This window comes from Akebia trifoliata, chromosome 16, assembly GCF_017979445.1.
Source record: "Akebia trifoliata isolate Shusen 1 chromosome 16, ASM1797944v1, whole genome shotgun sequence".
Taxonomy (NCBI): domain Eukaryota; kingdom Viridiplantae; phylum Streptophyta; class Magnoliopsida; order Ranunculales; family Lardizabalaceae; genus Akebia; species Akebia trifoliata.
The window spans coordinates 26,445,181-26,464,981 of NC_141390.1; the positions used below are offsets into that span (position 1 = coordinate 26,445,181).

General features: G+C 35.3%; 2 protein-coding genes, 1 long non-coding RNA gene and 1 pseudogene across 4 annotated transcripts; 2 read left to right on the forward strand and 2 right to left on the reverse strand.

The window, feature by feature from the left end:
* Positions 1-600: 600 nt before the first annotated feature.
* On the reverse strand, positions 601-1,682 carry LOC147383100 (putative germin-like protein 2-1; annotated as a pseudogene).
* A 2,245-nt stretch (positions 1,683-3,927) lies between these two features.
* Positions 3,928-4,675, forward strand: LOC147383101 (putative germin-like protein 2-1). Its single transcript, XM_086428252.1, has 2 exons — positions 3,928-4,060; positions 4,140-4,675. The coding sequence occupies exons 1-2, from the start codon at positions 3,928-3,930 to the stop codon at positions 4,673-4,675; spliced, it is 669 nt and encodes a 222-aa protein (XP_086284378.1).
* A 4,189-nt stretch (positions 4,676-8,864) lies between these two features.
* On the forward strand, positions 8,865-9,830 carry LOC147383102 (putative germin-like protein 2-1). The gene is made up of 2 exons (XM_086428130.1): positions 8,865-9,042; positions 9,163-9,830. The coding sequence occupies exons 1-2, from the start codon at positions 8,931-8,933 to the stop codon at positions 9,699-9,701; spliced, it is 651 nt and encodes a 216-aa protein (XP_086284256.1). The 5' UTR covers positions 8,865-8,930; the 3' UTR covers positions 9,702-9,830.
* Positions 9,831-11,978: 2,148 nt separating this feature from the next.
* Positions 11,979-17,892, reverse strand: LOC147383103 (uncharacterized). Of its 2 annotated transcripts, none has more exons than XR_015174053.1 (6): positions 17,294-17,892; positions 16,094-16,205; positions 15,602-15,720; positions 13,289-13,398; positions 12,855-12,930; positions 11,979-12,456 (listed from the first exon to the last, which is right to left on the reverse strand). It is a non-coding gene; the product is annotated as an uncharacterized LOC147383103 (long non-coding RNA). The 2 variants fall into 2 exon arrangements; XR_015174052.1 differs by having other exon boundaries at positions 15,456-15,720.
* Positions 17,893-19,801: the final 1,909 nt, after the last annotated feature.

The window sequence follows — 19,801 nt, forward strand, 5'->3', positions numbered from 1 at the left end:
TAGTTGTCATTTTCAAGGAAAAAATTGATTTGCTTTTTAGAGATATTGTCAATTTCTCCACATACGTAGAGATTACTTGGGGTACCACAGTTCACAAGAGTGAGAGGAAGGGCCAAAAGAACATGGATTTAGATAACAAGAGCGGATATGAACATACCTAGACATAATTGAATGGAGGAACTGAGTTCACTAAACTGACCTCAAATTTTTGGGATAAGGCTTTGATGATGATGTTTTCAGACATCTAAGGGAAAGCCAGAATCACTATTGGAATAAGCATGCTCTGAGGTGCAGTGCATATTTTTACCTCCACTTTTCTTATCGGTTACTTTCAAGTCGATTCTAATACAATCCATCGTCGTCTTTACTCTCCTCGAAACCCCTTGGAAAAAAGGGTCATGATCCAACACCAAAGAAGCCAAAGAAAGCTTCACTAATGGGTCATGCTGCATAGTAGTAAATTAGTGTATGAGATTGGGAATAAAATTCTTTAGTTGCCACACCAATTTTTTTTTTTAACTCACCAATTCTTGATATTATATATAACAAACCAATTAACAATACAGATACAAGATTATGTGTGGAAAAAAAAGAGGCTGGACTTGGTCTCAAGTGGGATCTTCTTCCTCATCCACAGACCTTTAAAGGGTACACTGATTATAAAGAAATCAATTTATAGAATCTTCAATGAAAAACACACATACATTACCACTCACACACTTAATTGCTCGAATTCTGTCATATTTTTCTCTCTGTCACACAATAAATACTTTCTAGAATTGTGCCTGAAGACGATCGACTATTGTCTTATCCACTTGAAGGGCCTTGGTGAGAACTTCACCAGGAATGGGCAGTTTGGATCCAAACAAAGAATTTGCTATACCGATGGCACCTGGATTCTGACTGCTCAAGGCCACAATTGCTACTGCGTTTGCATTTCCAACATTACGTTCGAAGTGAACGAGACCAATTGGGAAGACAAATACATCACCCTTTTGAAGGACTTGGTGATTAGACGGTTTTCGGGGTTAGAGGTGACGAATCCGACATGAAGCGTGCCTTCCAAGACTGTCAGGATTTCAGTGGCTCGAGGGTGTGTGTGTGGAGGATTTAGACCCCATGGTCCATAGTCTAAGCGAACCATGGAGATGCCTAAAGTGTTGAGTCCAGATACTTGAGCCACAGTAACAGGCGTGGCCTTGGATCCCAAGGGGTTCGATGTGTTTCCGGGCATATGGAGCCCCGTAAAGAAGAAATCGCTGGCTTCGGCGAGCTTTGGGTCCTTGCAAACATGACCATTCACAAGTGCTGCCAAGAAACACATATAAAAACATTAAAATTGTCGGAAACCAATCAATTTATCATTTTGAGAAATACTTTGAAAACACGTTCAACTAAATAATTTATCTTTCGCTCATGATTTTGTAAAGCACCTTTAAATTAATGATGAAACTATTATTTGAGCTATGATACTAGCATTATATGGGCAATGCCCGCAACGACAACAAGTGAAGCATACCTGAACTAGTGCGGTCTGCGACACAGAAATCTTGTAAGGGACTAGGCTCAAAGGCAAAGGAAATAGTGAAGGTGAAAGCTAGCAGACCCATTAAGAGAATTTGGTTTGTCATCTTCAAAGTCCCTCTATTTTCTCTTACAAAAAAAGAAAGAAAAAGGAAAGAGTACCCAATAACCAAAGAGCCAAAGGAGTTGGAGTTATGAAACAAGAATGTTATTAAGCAGTCTATATATAGAGTGGAGATTGATGTAGAGATGTTGAAATAAAGAAGAAATTCATAGTTATTCTAATATGTTGCCGTCTAAACATATTGAAATATCTCTGTTTTTTGAATCAAAACTCTATAGAAGAAACCATAGGATTCAATTGAAAATGACTTAGTCACCCCTGTTATTGTAAGGGTCCAATGTTTGTGTAAGAAAATTGGAGGGAAATATTTTTTTCCTGGGAAAAAGTAATTTGAAGTGCATTTAATTTCTATTTTCTTAGGAAAATCATTTATCAAGCATTTGTTTTTTTCCTTTTAAGGCAGAAAACTTGACCCTAGGAAAATGATTTTCTCGGCAGGGTGGAGAAATCTAAATATTTATTTCATCAAGATTACCCATACCCTCAAAACTAAAATTAGCTCTCTTTTGACATAGGTGATGTTTCTCATTGAGAAATATTTTCTTTGAAAATAAATTTTCGGTGGAAAACATTTGTTTTTCTCAACATCATATCCCCTCTATGTGGTAAGATAGAATGGGAATTGATGCTAACTAGCTCAAGTGAGTTGGAAATGATATTGGTTCTTCTTCATGTCCTTTCCTTGCCATCTTAGTGTGGAGTGAGGACCTCTTCAAAGTGATATTAAATCATTTGTGTCCTGAAATGTGTTTCTAGTGACAAATGGAAACTTTGGGATAGACCTAGTACTATTATATATAGTCTTTTTTGGATTGGATTTTCAATGGATCCCATTAGACCAAAAATCTGATCCGTTCCAAAACTATAACTTAGGGTCTGGATCAAGGATTTGGTTCCAATAAAGATCTGATTTGATATACTATGCCATTGGGTTTTGACCAATTATGTCTGGTCTAGTAGAGATCAGTTCCGATAATTTGTAAAAATATATAAATTGTATGATATATATTATTTAAACATATGACGTATACATGAAATCAAATTTTATCCAATCTAACTATTATAAGATTAATTGGATTTGTATCCAAAGAATGAGATTGAATATTTGGAGAACAATTTGATCCAACAAGCACCAGACTATATATCCCAAGTTTCAACTTTTAAATAAAAACACAGATATAATCTAATATCACTTTGAAGAGGTCCTCACTCCACACTAAAAATGGGAAGATAAAGACATGGAGAAGAACTAGTATCATTTCCATCTGACAAATCTAATTAGCATCAATTCACCATTTTATCTTGCCAATTGGAGTGTGTATGATGTTGAGAAGAAAAAATATTTTCTAGAGAAAATCAAACTCTTGAGAAGATGGTCCTATGAAAATGAATATGACTTTTCCGAAAAAGTGGTTCTCAATTTGAAACATCACATAAGAAGATGTCACAAGAGAGTTGGTTTTATTTTGGGTGGGGGGTGATCTTGGGGAAATATGTTTTCAATTTTCCCACCCAACCTAGAAAATCATTTTCTTAGTGGGTCGAGACGGGAATATGTTCTAAGCCTTAATTAACAATAATTAAAAGTAGGGAACATCACTTTTTTCGCAGGAAAATTATTATTTTTAAATCAATTTTCTTGCTCAATCATAAGATAAAGGAAGAAGAGTAGATTTAATAAAGCCGGCTCTTTAAAAAACTTATGATGGGTGTTATGGTATTACAATTACGGCAGTGACTAAGTCCTCGATCATGATCTTAAAACCAGGTAACTCTTCTTGTCCCGTTCCATCCCCTCCAATACCGATTTGACTCATCCGAGTCATCTTGTATCAGACAAGTCTAACATATTTAAATGATTATATTATATTTTATTTTTATTATAAGAAAGATTAGTAGATCAGTCACAAAATCTATATTTAGATCAATAAAAATTAATCATTGGACGACTCGGCCGGTTCATCTGGGTCTCAAATAAATTTTAAAACCATGTTCTTAATTGAATCTCAATCTATCTTCTTAAAATTTGAGTAGAGAATTCAATTATTTCTTTTGTAAATTTTGATTCAAGAAACCGAGACATTGTCAATGTGCTAGGACGGCAACTTCATGAAATAACTTTGTATTTCTTCTTCACTTCCACACCTCAATATCAAGGTACTCCCCTCAATATATAGAGCGCAAAACCATGTTTGTTTCATAACTCCACCTCTTTGGCTCTTTAATTATTAGGCATATTTTCCTTCTGTTTTATAAGAGTAAACATAGGTACTTTGAAGATGGCTAACAAAATTCTCTTACTGGTTGTGCTAGCTTTCACCTTCACTCTTGCGTTTGCCTTTGAGTCTAGTCCCTTGCAAGATTTCTGTGTCGCGGACCGCACTAGCTCAGGTATCATTTTCTCAAATAATGGTTTCAACGAAGTTTAATTTAATTTTTTCGATCTTAAATTCGATGGTCTTAACATTTTTTATTATTGGTTTCTTGGCAGCACTTGTGAATGGTCTAGTATGCAAAGACCCAAAGCTCACTCAAGCAAATGATTTCTTCTTTACCGGGCTCCATATGCCCGGAAACACATCAAACTCCTTGGGATCCAAGGCCACGCCCGTCACTGTAGCCCAAGTACCTGGACTCAACACTTTAGGCATCTCTATGGTTCGATTAGACTACGCACCGTGGGGTCTCAATCCTCCACACACACACCCTCGAGCCACTGAGATCTTGACAGTCCTTGAAGGCACACTTCATGTTGGATTCGTCACCTCCAACCCTGAGAACCGTCTAATCGCCAAGGTCCTTCAGAAGGGAGATGTATTTGTCTTTCCAATTGGTCTCATTCACTTCGAACGCAATGTTGGAAATCAAAATGCGGTAGCAATTGTGGCCTTGAGCAGTCAGAATCCGGGTGCTATTGGCATAGCTAATGCTGTGTTCGGATCCAAACTGCCCATTTCGAGTGAAGTTCTCACCAAGGCCTTCCAAGTTGATAAGACCATAGTGGATCGTATTCAGGCACAATTCTAGAAAGTGTTTGCGTGACATACAAATTTCAACAAGCATGATGAGTGATAATATTTGTTTGGGTGTGTCCATTGAAGATTCTATGATTGATTTCTTATAATCATTATACCAAAATTTTCTTTTTTCTTAAAAAAAAGGTCTAGTAAACCAATCCAATTCTCCCAAAAGGCTCATGAGCCATTTTTAATCTTGATTTATTTGGAGGGCATGGAAATAGCGGAAGTCGAGGACGTGTTCATATAAAGGAAAAAAAAAAAAAAAAATCAAAACCAAAACAAAAAAAGAAATCAACATTGACTATTAGAAAATAAGAACGTATATAGAAAATGTCTAAGTCAAAAACTTTAGGTTGATGATAAGTTACAGATGAAAAATAAAAAATAAAAATAAGACCAAATCAAGAACTATGGAAAATTATCAATTTTAATTACTTGAAATTACCGATGAATACAATCGTTTTGTTTGGGTAGGAGTCCAGCAAAAATCCCCTTACGTGATTAATGGGCCCAATGAACTCAATTATGCACTTTTAGGAGGACATAATTTTAATGATTGGAAAAACAAAATGTTAAAATCAAAAAGCTTAAAAATCACTATGGATGAATTCTTTGCTTAGGTCCATCTATTGTAGTATTGTATTTAGAGAGATTTACCGGGCATACCTATCTGTTACATTTTTATTACAAAAATTCCATTGAAGTTCGAACAATTTGATTGGCCTCCTTTGATAAAATACTCACGATGGATAATTTAATTGTTCAAGGTTGGATCACTCTCAATTGTTGTCCCCTTTGCTTGAGGGATGAGGAATCCGTGGATAATATTTTAATTCATTTCTCATTTTCTCATAATATTTAGTCAAATTTCCTTGGTCTATTCCGTATAAATTGGGTTCTTCATCGTAAGTTTTCCTCGTTGTTAGTTGAATGGGCCAAGAATGCTTTCCATTCAAGAAAAATACTCTTGTGGGCTATGCTTCCTTTGGTTATTGTTTGGGGGGTTTGGAACGAGAGAAATAACAAGGTGTTCAATAGTAAGATTAGAAGCTCTCATGCAAGTTTCTTGGAAATCTTAGGCTTTTTGTATCTGTAGTTAAAACATTGCATAGAGTTTGCGGGATTTACCTTCGATGACTTTGTTTTTAGATGGAACTCTATTTGTAATTATTGAAGTTTTAGTTTTTCGCTCTACTGCTCTTTGTGAGACTTTCTCGGCCTTCTTATACTTTGTTGTTCCTTTTTATCAATATATTATACTTTTCAAAAAATAAAAACTCCCAAGGAAACCTTACTTTACCAAGTTTGTTTCTCAACAAAAGTTGTTGTTCCACAGCATTTGTTGTTATTATTATTTTTTATTCTAAATTCTTTATGTTCTTTAATTCAATAAGTTTTAAAGTCCCATCCTTTTATATTTTATATAACATTTATTGTACAAAAAATTAAATTTATTGGTGATTTCTGAGCAAAAGATTCAATAATATTTCTATCCATAAAATCCCTACCCAAAACCTGTTCATAAAGCCCAACATAGATAGTAAAAAACATTATCATGCAAAATCACCAAACAAGTTGATTTTTGTTTCGTGAGTACATGGTGGTTTGTTTGGCATTGGACATCACCACAGCACAAAACGTGTGCTATATGTAGGGCTGTTGGTGGGTGGGTTCAGGTTGAGCTTGGTTGAACCCTTACCGAACCCTAAAATGGTAGGCTATACTTAGGCCACTCCTATACTCCTCTTGAGCTTAAGTTGGCTATCGGCCCAGCCCTGACGGGCGTGAATTGGGCACTGCTCAGGTTAATTTTTGGGTTCTATAAAAAAACTAATTCATATATTCTTCAAAATGTTTGGAGCCAACTACACATAAAATGTACTTCTAAAACACAAAGTATCAATTATTTTTATCAAAATAAGGGTCTAATATCCATCCTAATTGAGAAATGGTTAGAGATAAAAATATATTTATTATCATTATTTTATTTTATTTTTGTTATCTTTTGTTATAAAATCATACACCTATTGAAACATAAAATAAACTAGCAGGTCGGATGGGCCTGATTGGGCTTTGTAAAGCCTTAGCTTAGCCCAGATTTAACGGGTTGACGAATTTTCTAGCCCGGCCTTGCCTTTGCAGGCTCCAGCTCAAGGCACAAACACATTTTTGTTTAGATGGGCCAGGCAGGGTTAGCCCACGATCAAGCTCTATTCACACCCAAGTAAAGTTGGTGTGTATCCTTTAAGTATAAAGATTTAGTTGGTCCTTGAAACTTTGTATTTTATGAAAATGGCTATGTATTTTGCAAAAATTGTGGCACCAGATTTTTTTTTTAATTATTTAAGACAATTATGAAAATTTCCACATAGCTGATTTAGAAATTATATATAGCATCGTGCTGGAGTAAAATTAAAATTGACATCGATTCTCACATTGCTGATGTGTACTTGCACAAGTAGCCATAGATTCTTTTCACTCATATCTCGATGAAAAGCATTTATGATTCCTTATATACATCCACGTCAGTGATGTGAGAATCGATGTCAGTTTTAATGTTACTTCAGCATTTTCTTATATATATATATATATTATTTTTTTTTTCCAAAGCGGTTTTTGACATAATGACACAATTGCATAATTACTTTATAGGTCTCATTCAACAGCCAACATTTTGTCCTATATTCTTTAGAAGTCTTAGAATGGGCTGATTTTTTGTGAGGGAGATCATCCTCATAAAAAATCTGCCCATCAAAAGTGATTTACGAGATGAAGAATCGTGGACGGTCAATTTTTACTGTTAATTTGTAAATTACTTTTGATGGAGATAAAAGTTTCGAAATGGGCTGATTTTTTGTGTGAACGATCTCCTACCATAATGATCATCCTCATGAAAATCAGCTCATTCCAAAACTTCTAACTCGTATAGGACAAAACGTTGACTTCCAATGTTAGTTGCCGAGGATTGGTTTCTTATCAGGTCAAAGTCATCTGGAGGCAATCTGATAAGAATTGGATCGGATTCAAATCCTATCCAATATTCATTGGGTCAGTTCTTGTATCGAATTCTTATGGCATCTTAGTATTTGGACAAATCCAATCTTTAGGATCCATATCGGATAAATCAGATTTGATTTGATATCGAAAGTATAGATATACATCATATGTTTTAAAATAAATTGAATATATTTTCTATATCTTCACTTATTATTGAAACTGATCTCTATCAGATCAGGTCATGATTGGTGACAAACCAATATCATAAAAATATCAAATTGGATCTTCATCAGAATCTAATCCTTGATCCAAACCCTAAGTTATTGGAATGGATCGAATTTCGGTTCTATTCCGATCCATTGACAACCCGACCCAGTCACAGTGAGGACTATAATAGTACTATAGTAGCATCCCAAGTTTCCACATGCCAATAGAAACACACATCAGGACACAAATGGTTTAATATCACTTTGAAGAACTCGCCACTCTACTGTCCACACTAAGGATAGGACATGGAGAAGACCAGTTTCATTTCCAATTCACATCAAGTCAGGATCAATTCCCATTCTATTTTACTCTAGGGTGCATATGATGTCGGGAAAATATGTTTTCAAGTCACATTCAATTTGTCAAGAAAATAGTCCAATTTGAAAATAAATTTTCCGGTAAAATATTTCAAATGAAAAGCATCCCATGAGAAGATATTAGAAAAGAGCTAGTTTTAGTTTTGGGGTGGGAGGAAACCTTGAATCTAAAAATAAAAAAAAAAAGTTTGGATTTTCTCCCTCTCTCGGGAATCATTTTTCTAGGGGGACGAGTTTTCCGTAAGGGAAATTGTTCTCAAAATTAGGAATTAAGTGAACGGCAAATTACATTTTTCTCAAGAAAAATTATTTTCCCACCAATTTTCTAGTGCAATCATCAGACCCTCAGATTTAAACGGCAAAACGGAGGAAGAGGATAAAAGATAAAGCCGGCTCTCTACAAACTTATGATGAGTAAAAGAACAAACAACCAGCGTGACCGAGTCGTCCCTAAAAACTATCTTAAAATATTTACTAGAAAATCCAATAGTTTTTTCTGTAGAATTTTGATTCAAGAAACTAAGACATTGTCAATTTTCCAGGACGGCAACTTCCACTCTATATAGAGAGAGCTTCAAACCATACTTGTTTCATAACTTCAGCTCTTTGGCTCTTTAGTTTCTTTGGTTGTTGGGTATCACTTCTTATTGTTTTGTAGGAGTAAACTGAAGGAATTTGAAGATGGCAAGCAAAATTCTCTTATTGGGTCTACTAGCTTTCACTTCCACTCTTGCTTCTGCCTTTGAGCCAAGTCCCTTGCAAGATTTCTGTGTCGCAGACCTTACTAGCTCAGGTATACTATATATTCTTGTTCGTACCTCTCTCATTGTCGTTGTTGGCATTGCACATATAATGCTAAATGGTATGTTTTTTCAATGGGTTTAACGTTTTATTATGTGTTTCTTACTTGCAGCACTTGTAAATGGTCTAGTCTGCAAGGATCCAAAGATCGTTCAAGCCAACGATTTCTTCTTTACTGGGCTCCATATACCTGGAAACACATCGAACCCTTTGGGATCTAAGGCCACACCTGTTACTGTGGGTCAGTTACCTGGACTCAACACATTAGGCATCTCTATGGTTCGCTTAGACTATGCACCATCGGGTCTCAACCCTCCACACACCCATCCTCGAGCCACTGAGATCTTGACAGTACTTGAAGGCTCGCTTCACGTTGGCTTCGTCACCTCCAACCCTGACAACCGTCTAATCTCCAAAGTCCTTCAGAAAGGAGATGTATTTGTCTTCCCAATAGGTCTCGTTCATTTTGAACAAAACGTTGGAAATGGAACGGCAGTAGCCATTGTGGCCTTGAGCAGTCAGAACCCGGGTGCTATTGGTATCGCTAACACAGTGTTCGGATCCAAGGAGCCCATTGCCAGTGAAGTTCTCACCATGGCCTTCCAAGTGGATAAGACCATAGTCGATCGTCTTCAGGCACAATTCCAGTAAGTGTTTGTAAGAGTAAGTGTTAGTGATAGGATGTGTCTGTTTGCGCACAAATGAGTTTAATAAATGTACCCTTTTCATTTTTCGTCTCCGAAAAAGGTCTCTGGATGAGGAAGAAGATCCCTCTTGAGACCAAATCCAACTTTTCTCCCATTTTATTGGCTCTATATCCTTATTTTGTGTGCTAGAATATAATTACATGAATTGGGGTATTACAAGAATAAGTTGGTGTGCCAATATCATCTCATAAGAAGTATATTTCTTGATATGGTTAAAATCTTCTCATTAATTCCAACTAACACTCAACTCCAAATGGTCTTGTTCTGATTATCATCACAGCTAGTCCAAATTGAAATTATAATCGCACAATACACAAAGGAAAAAAGTAGAGAGGATACAGTCGTTTTGAAAGGAAAAAAACAGAAGCGTAATAGTACGGTGTGCACAAAGGAAGCATATATCCATGTACTTAACACCTTCCCGATGCGACTGATTCAGAAGAGAAGAGGTACTTCACTCGTGAAAGAACCAGATCATGTGTGGGATCATAAGGATGGTCCTTTGAAGGAATCTCCAAAATTGCAGGAACTGGCTTGTTGTAGCTATCAACTAGGAACCTTACCATGTTCGCCACCTGAAAATGTGAAACTTATCTTTATGAAACAATACCTTCAATTTGATCAAAAGACTCGAACAAAGAGAAACAAATGAAGATACTAAGCGCTACCTTTTGTAGAGGCACATTAAGATGAAAAAGTAAAAAAGCAATTAAGTATCATATGTGGTTTTTTTTTTTTTTTCTCGGCAAGGCAAGCAAGGGTTGGTTAGTAGTTAACATGGTACAACAATTCCTTTTTATTTTTTATTTTTATTGTTAAAGATAATTTTATTGATAAGGAAAAGAAAATAAAGGGGTTCGAGGGACCAACCCAAAACAACAGAGAAAGAAAGAAATACCAACAGAAAACCTCAAACAACAACTACTCACCTTGCCAACCTAGGTTGTGGTGGGATCAACACTCCACACACCTTGCCAACCTAAGTACACACCTTCAGATGAGTTTTATATGTTATGCACATTAAAGCCATCGTTAGAACATCGATTTGAAGGAAAACTTTGGGTAACATTCCTAATTAGTTAAACGATAGCTAAATTCTTAAATGCATGCTCGCACTGAATGGAAAAAAGATATAAATAAATAAAAGTATAATTCTCAAAATAAAAATGAAAAAAGAGAAGCTTACATATTGGTTAATCAACACAATAGCAATGTCCTCCTTGGTGGTGAACTCTTTGAATGCATCTTCAATTGCCTTAACGGTAATCTCCAAATGGAAAGTGAAGAATCATTAGTTATCAAAGGTGTTATAGGTGAACTATGGATTCACATAAAAATCATCACCATCATTGACGTCTTATCCTAAAAATTTGGGGTCAGCCAAACAAATGGCTTTTCTCCATTAAAATTTTCCCAAAGCCCCATCTTATGTTATCGAAAGAGAACTCATATTTGCTTTCCCTATCTCAACCTACATTTTGTTAAGTCTGCCTCTCGCTCTTTTAGATATTCATTCTAACTGGTACTGTAATTAGCCTTCGATAAGGTATTCCTACATTTTCTCAAATGTATTCATTTCTAATTCTATTTTTCTTAGTATTAAAAATTAAACACTAGTTTATTGCATTTCCGGGGAGACATATTAAAAGAATTCATAAGGGGGTGTTCTTTGAAGATTTTTTTGATTAGATGGGAGTGGGTTTATAGTTTTTTCCCTGGTGTAGTGTTACTTGTTCTTGTTTGGTATCTTGTATTTGGGTTGGTCTTCGCGACCGTCCTCCCTTCAGGGTTTTCCAATATAATTTTCCTCATCATAAAAAAAATCTGGTGACTCAGCATGCCTGGCACTAACTTGTGATCATTTCAGTCTTAGCCAAGTCAAATGCCAAAAGTGATAATTTGATCCTTGGAAACAAGCAGGAAAAATCTACTCAAGTGAGCTACAATTAAACAAATATAAAATATTTCTTTAAAGTATATTTGTATTTCTTTTTTTTGATAACCAAGTATATTTGTATTTCAGAAGAACACAAATCACTACAGTAAAATAGGGCTATAGCGACGGTCGTGACCGTCGTTATAGTGAAAAATACCGTAGCAAAAACATGTACCGACGGCCCGGTAGTTGTTGCGCTAGTGCAGGACTTATAGTGACAGCCGATGTTGGCCGTCGCTATAGGGTATCGTTTTAAAAAAAAATGGTTTACTCTTTAGCTACGCTTTTGGCTTTTGGCCGTCGCTGTAAAGGTTTTTGAAGAAAAAAAAAATTTATTTTACACCAACCCCCTCATGTATTGCAGAATATTGGAAATACCCCTAATGTTTTGAAATTGATGACCATGACCCCAATTACCAATATGAAAAGACCCAAATGCCCCACTCTACTAGAGTTCATTGTGTTACTATTACCAGATTATGATACAAGATGAGCTACTAGTTTTACTTTTACATTACAAAAATTATAACTAATTAGTTGCCTTTGCTGAGGTCTTGATAGGATATGAAGCATCCGTACTTATACCACATATTCCCTCTTCATCGGCTATGTCGCACTGCATTCTTATGTAACCTTTCTCACCCCATTATGGTCCCCATGAGTTCTTTACTATCCAATACTTGGTCCCATCTAGAGTTGCTCCATAGCCCACGATCGCCACCCCATGATCTAGTTCTTTGCCACAATCTCCCGTGAATACGCCCTGTGATCATAGTCAAGTTGATTCATGCATATAAATTAAATTCAAGGTTTATACTAAAGCACATTAAATCAGTTTATACCAAAGGTTTCGGATTCACAATTTATAGCAATATTTATATGGATGATCCACAATTGTAGCTCCTTGCAAAGTTGTAATTCAAATGCAATGAACAAACATAGATATTGAGATAGGACTGCAAATTCACGAAGATATGGGCACATTAAAGATCAATATAAAGTAATGTTAAAAGCTTGCAATGTAACTGGACAAGTTAGTAGGTATATGTATGCTCCATCAATTCAGTAGACATCCACCTTTCCCACCAAAGTAATTCAATTTCTCCCCAATACACATCAATTTCATTGTTTCATAATCAAGAGTTTAGATTGGAAACTTACAATGAGTAAGACAACAGTTTCAAGGGCATGAGCCTCTTTGAATGTTACATAAGCAATGCAAGCATATTCTCCAGATCTGTTTATAACAAAAGGAATTCACCCGTCATGAAAAAATACAATTACACACAACGCATTTTTTTTTATGGGTAAGCTGGACTTGAACCCATGACCTCAAAGTTTTTTTGCAATGCGTCAAACCAACTGAGCAATGGGTCTAAGCCCGCAGACACAACATACATTGGAAATGGTATAAAAGAAAGTGTTTGGTAGTGTTCAAATTTGCATTGCTCCTTTACAACAACCCATTTTGATAGTGAAAATTTAATGGAGGAACCATAAATTTACAAGGCTAAACTAGTTGATCTTCTCATAAATTTACATATTAAGCTCATAACACTAAAAATTGTGACAAAAAATTGAGATAACAAGCTTACCTCCTCATGTGGAGGAGTTGAGAGTAACCAAATCATACTTCCAATGCATCCTACTGTTGTGAGTAACCAGCAGCCGAAGCTATCAGAGTACAACATAAGATGAGATAAACCTGCAAGAATCGAAACTAATTAGATACAAAGTCCCCAAATTAGGTTCCAAAGCACATTAATTAGAACTTGAACAGATTTGGGAAAGAAAAAAGTGAAAATCACATAGATTAATCAGATCTAATTAAAGCGATATACAAATTAATCAAAAGCAAGATTTCAAGATTCTGATTGAAACAAAGATCTGAAATACTGATTCTGATTGAGCCTGTCACGTCAAATAAGTTGATTGAGTTGCCACGTGCCTAAGTCAGATTATCAACACTCTCCTTTTAGAGACAAGATCTAGAACGGCATCCTGTTCCTATAGCATAAGAACAGTGTCTACGTGGCCTGTTTTGGTAGAAGTTTTAATACATTGGACACCTTACCAAGCCTTTTTTGGAAGCAGGTCTTCCCCCATTGTGATAAAGCTTAATTGTTCCATCTGAAAAACAACATCACCTTACTAAAATTTCAAACAGAAAAACAAAATGGGATATGACCATGTCAACCATAGTGTTTTTAATGCTCACAAATACTGGTTCAAAGCCAGATAGTTCTTTGAAAGTGTTCTCTTTTATCATAATTGTAAACTTGCATTATACATAGCAAAGACCTTTGTCAACATCAACCTTTCATTTTACAATTGATTATCTGACTTGATAAATTTATACTAAAGAAGGTGAGAAAAATGCTTACAAATTGAACTGAATTAGGGAAAAAAAAAACAAGAGATTGATATAACGTTATGTGCATCAAAAACAGAAACAAGGAAAGGCAACCAAACAACAACTACCCAGAAAGAACAATCCAAATACACAGTTCTATTACACAGTCAAAGAAGACCACTTTTGACTTCTCGAACATTTTGCTTCAAAGGCATAACGAACCAAAGACAACAAATCCAACCCATATTAGATATGATAGAAATCGATTTAAAAAAGATGAGAAATCGACAAATTTAAGAAAGATTGGCCGGGGGGGGGGGGGTAGGTTCAGCAATGTTTGTAAGAGAAATACCACCTAATGAGACCTTTGCTACTTCTTCTTTTTTTGGGGGTTGAATAGGTAAAATCCCACATCGGATGTTAAGTCTTGTGTCTCCATATTTTCTTTCAATCACTTTGATCTTCCTCTTGCTTTTAGAATCCCCGACTTGTATGTTCCTCATCACTAGTGTTGTCCTTTATCTTCGTAACATGACCAAGTGTCAAGCCATCTCAATCGACTCTCCCAGGGATGAAGCTAGTAAGGAGCTGGTGGGGGCAATTGCCCCCACAGAACTTTGAGACATTTCTATATTTTCAACTAATTATAGAACTTTGAGACACTTCTATATTTTCAACTAATCCATATTCATCTTCTTTCACCTTTGGGTCCAACTCTAGGTTTTAAGGAAAGGGTTTTGCCCCCTTAAAAGGCTAATGCCTTATTCCAAGAGATGTTGAAACTTACACCTTAGGCTAATGGATGTTGCAGAGTAGTGTCCAGAAGTATAGGTAGATGATAAAAAGCTCTAAAAAATAATTTATTAGAAATCAGCAGCGCTAACTCCAAAAAGGTGAAAGAAGATGGTCTGGTCTGTGCAAGTAATTGATATATGAATCCCTCTGATTGTATAACAAGAGCACTGCAATTTGAAATGAGATCCTTATGAACCTCCATTGTAATATTTTGGTTCCTGCAAAGGTAATGTTGCAACAGACGTTTAGTCTGAACATCTCAGTTTTCCCCAAACAATTTTCTGAGATAGCAGAGGAAAACAACCAAGTGCAATTGAAAATAAAAATAAAAATCACTCCACTCTGTTAACACAATTCTAAATAGATTCATCAGTAGGAAAATGTCAACTATTTCAAGACAAGCCAAAAGATGTCAATATTTTGTTCCAGTCTCCATTCCATAAAAACCTTTCAACCATTGAATTCACTTGTGTGAATGAAAAAAGCCATAATAGATGTGTTTAGAATACAAATGAAAGAGTGGGCTAACAGGAAAAGCAAGAAAAATGTAAAACTGATAATTGACAAATGTATTTATGCTACAAAATGCAAGTGGAATTATGAATTATTCTTACCACACACAGCCTTCAGGGTTGGACAGCCTGTGACAACCAGAAATAAATACTCACAGATAGTGTGCAAGCCTATATAATTGAGAGGTGTACAGTAGTATAGGAATGTATAATAAAAAAAGGCTTTTTTATGAAAGAAAACTACTCACAGAGTCAAGGCAGCAATAAGGTCATTGTAGGTGAAGCTTAATCCGGCATTGCATTTGGTGAGATTCCCAGTAGCATTTGGCATCAGCCCCAATGGCAACGACATCGGTTCCTACAACTCCTGAAAAATTATATCATAGGACACATGTTATCTAAATGCCTATGCAATTTAAATGCCAAGATATATATAATACATCTTTATATTATATCACAGGACACATGCTATCCAACAACTAGTTCAGCATACAATTATAAAATTAGAACCAATTCTACATTCCATCTCAAGCTTTGCCAAGATGTTGATTAGATCCAAGATTTTAAACCTTAATTGGAAAATTCTTTTGAAATCTTTGAAAATTGGCAGAAAGCAATAAAGACAATAAGAAATTCCTTGAGGCAAACATGATCTATCCCATAGTATTATAACTTCTGAAAAGAAATTCCTAGCTACAACATTCAAAATAAGATAAACCATGTCAAGTGAAAGAGCATACAATCACGCATTGCTTGCATTTCAGATTTGAGCAGTTCCTCTTCTGCATAGAATGCATTACTGTGAACATTATTGTTCCCTGGTTCTTCAACTTGAACATTCAACTCAACCACCTATAGAAATAGACAATGCAAAACTATTAATATCATTTTAATAATGATAATGGCTCACATATGGCACTACTTCATTTTACAACGAACTACTTGTCTTGACCAACGTAATTCTGCCTGCAATAAATACAAGATTTGGCCTAACCTTGACCAACGTAATTCTACCTGGCTGAGTTTCTTTTTGTCTAAATTTCTTCAAACAATCTATCAAAGGAAAAAAAGATTTAAAAATTTCTATAAAGAGACCGAATGAACCATCTAAAATAACCTCACTTAATATCAGAATTACAAATGATTCACATGTAATGTCTAAAATAACCATATAAAATAACCATACTTAATATGAGTTTCTTTTTTCAACTTATCAAAGTTGAAAGTCAGACCGAATGTGTTTTAAAAACAGAACCGAACATTGGACCAAAAGATTATCAAATTGATTAGTTCACAGGAAAACCGTGGTTCAATTTTGTTAAACAGATTTACTGTACTTAAAAATTAAAAATATTTATACTTTTTTCCTACAATTATCTTCCTTAAATTTCATTAAAGGGTAATATTACAAAAATAGAAGACTTAAGAATCAAATCCATGGTTCAATTCAGATTCGATTTCACGTGTAAATCGAAACCTACATAAAACATTGGGTAGGGTCTACCTCAAACATATTGTTGAGAGAAGTACGATCAATGAATGATAACTAGGAGCTTTATTATTGCTGATGAAGAACATAAAGATCTTCAATAGTTTTGAATGTTTTCTAATCTATTTTCATGAAATTGGTGTAAGAATTCAAAAAAAAAATTCAGAAATCATGAGTAATTGACTCTTACGAATAGAATCTTTTCAAATCCAACTTATTATTCCACATGCAGAATATGTATAAAAGAGTAATTACAAATCGAACCAAATTTTCTGAATTTAAATCGAACCAAATTTTTGAAATTGGGATTTAGGATTGAAATCGAACCAAAATTGAATCAAAGCTGTAGAAATTAGGATTATACAGCAAAATCAACAAAATATCAACAAAAATCCGGGGTTTAGGGATCGATTGGACATAAAAATTAACAAAAATATGTAGCAAAACATACCTTAATTTTCGGGAGGCCGAGATCAGATCGGATCTGATTAGATTGAACCCTCACGCGTTTGAGAGATCAAGATAGAGAGAGATCGACAGCGAGGCAGAGAAGTTCTATGTCGAATAAATCCTTAATTTGAAGATCAACGGAGAAAGAGTGTTCGAGTTTCAGCGGCTTGAGATCTTCGAGCTTGTGATCTTCGAGCTTGAGATCTGTTTCAAACGAGATCTTCAAGTATGAGACAGAGGCTTCGAGTTTTAGCAGAGATGAGAGAGAGAGAGAGATTGTTCGAGTTTCAGCGGAGATGAGAGAGAGACAGAGATGAGAGAGAGAGAGTGTTTGAGTTTCAGCGGAGATGAGAGAGAGATGGAGATGAGAGCTAGAGTGTTAGAGTTTCAGCAAAGATGAGAGAGAGACTTCGAGCGGAGATGCGAGAGAGACGGAGATGAAAGAGATAGAGTTTTCGAGTTTCAACGGATCGGAGATGAGAGAGGCGGAGAGTGTTCGAGTGTTTGAGGAAGAGAGCTCGAGTTTCAGTCAATAAAATCTTTGTTATAGCCCACTTTTCTTGTAGTGAATTCCCCTTCCCCCCACAAAAAAAAAAAAAAAATACAGCCACGGTGAGGAAGATCCATAGTTCAAAAATCAGAATATATAAAGCATAATGAATGAAACACATGCAATGTGGGGTGGGAATAGATGTCAAAACATATTTAAATGGAAAGAAAATCCATATTGTAGAATTCGAAATGCTGGTCGCATGCATTTGCCACCAGCCTAAACTAAACGTGAAGAAAAGAATCTGAACTAAACGTGAAGAAAGACTTTTGGCTTTTAATGTTTACCATACAATAGAGAATGCATCAGCCTAAAGGCAGAGGAGATGTCCATGAAATATTTTTAATAAGAAAAAATATTACTAATGGCGCTCGGGTTTGACAAGTGATTCTAAGGTCAAACTTTTGCTTACAGGAAATATCAGAACTTCGAGTAAATAAAATGGAAAAGCATGCAGTTTCATGGTATATATAGAACCTCAATTCCAATTATATGGTATATTCATACCCAGTTTGTGATGGACTACAGCAAAGGGCAATGTGACAACAATGTCTACATTTTGGTTATCACTAAACATGAAGATACCAAAAGCCATTTGGATTTAGAAATTTGATTCTACTTACGACATCTTATGATGAAGGCATCTTTTAAGATAAAAAGAAAAATCCTTATGGGATATTTGTTCCACAATGAGTTTCATTACATTCTTCTACAATGATTCCTTCAATTGTATATCCACAAAAGGGATGGCCTCTTAAATAATAATTTGCAATTAAACTTGACCTTTTTTTTTTTTTTTCTCTTCTTTAACTTTTTTCTTGTGGATTTGCCATGGAAGTTGGCATACACAGCGTAGAATTTCCTATTTTTAAGAATTTTTTAAAATAAATCCATTGTAAGCTATTAAGAACAATTTAATGTGTCCAGATATTTGCTAAAACCATTAACCCTATACCTGTAAAAAAATGTTGATCTGAAGGAATGACAACTAAATGCAGATGTCAACTGCATGAATAATTTAAACAACAACTACATAAAGGAATACTATGTGAGTTGGATGAAAACTTCATACAGAACTAGATATACAGACTACAGCTAGTGCTAAGAGGCTAATAAGTCTCATGGTTACACAATGGATAATACATAGAAAAGATTCATAAAGGCTCATAAGCATTCTCAAGTCAACAATAAGGTAGTTTGTCTTTCTGCGCAAATCAACATCACTGACTCCAGCTAACAAGAATCCAGTTATAGTGTCCTGCATCAAATAAATAACTTATTGGATAGGCTCCACAAACTAGTACAACGTGATCTAATTGCACCATGATTACAATTTAAATGTTAGCAAACTTCACGTTTGATGTTTATACAGTTTGACCCACGATGAAATCACAATTATATATAGACTATTGGGCGGACATTGCTTTTCTAGCAAATCAATGAAGGCCGCATGTGTGGAATCATGTTTTGCAACAATATAATCTCCATAAATTTAGAAGGAAAAAATCTAAGACACTCTTCACATATAATCCAAAGACAGTCTACTAATAGCATAGCTTTATGCATGGCACATTCAGGATGCAATGGACAATAAGGCCCGCCATTTAATGATTTCAACCTAAGAGACCAACTACACAAAAATATTTGTCAAAAAATCCTGAATGCCTCAGCCCTAGAACTGTTGGCTATCTACTTCAATTGCCAAAGCTGACAAGCCCAAGAGAACACAATTCAGACATTATTTGAGTTAGACAAATACAAGTAAGGTTCATTGCCAATTTGCTATTGTTTCTTTGGAGTTGAAAAAATTTGAGAGAGAGAGAATTTATTTTAATGTTTCAGCATATCAGTACTTCAAGGTTTAGAAAATATCTACGAGGTAAAATGCAACATATATATCTAAGGCCATGCTATTACTCTACTCTAATAATACAGTTTTGGGGTTTGGGCTACAAATTT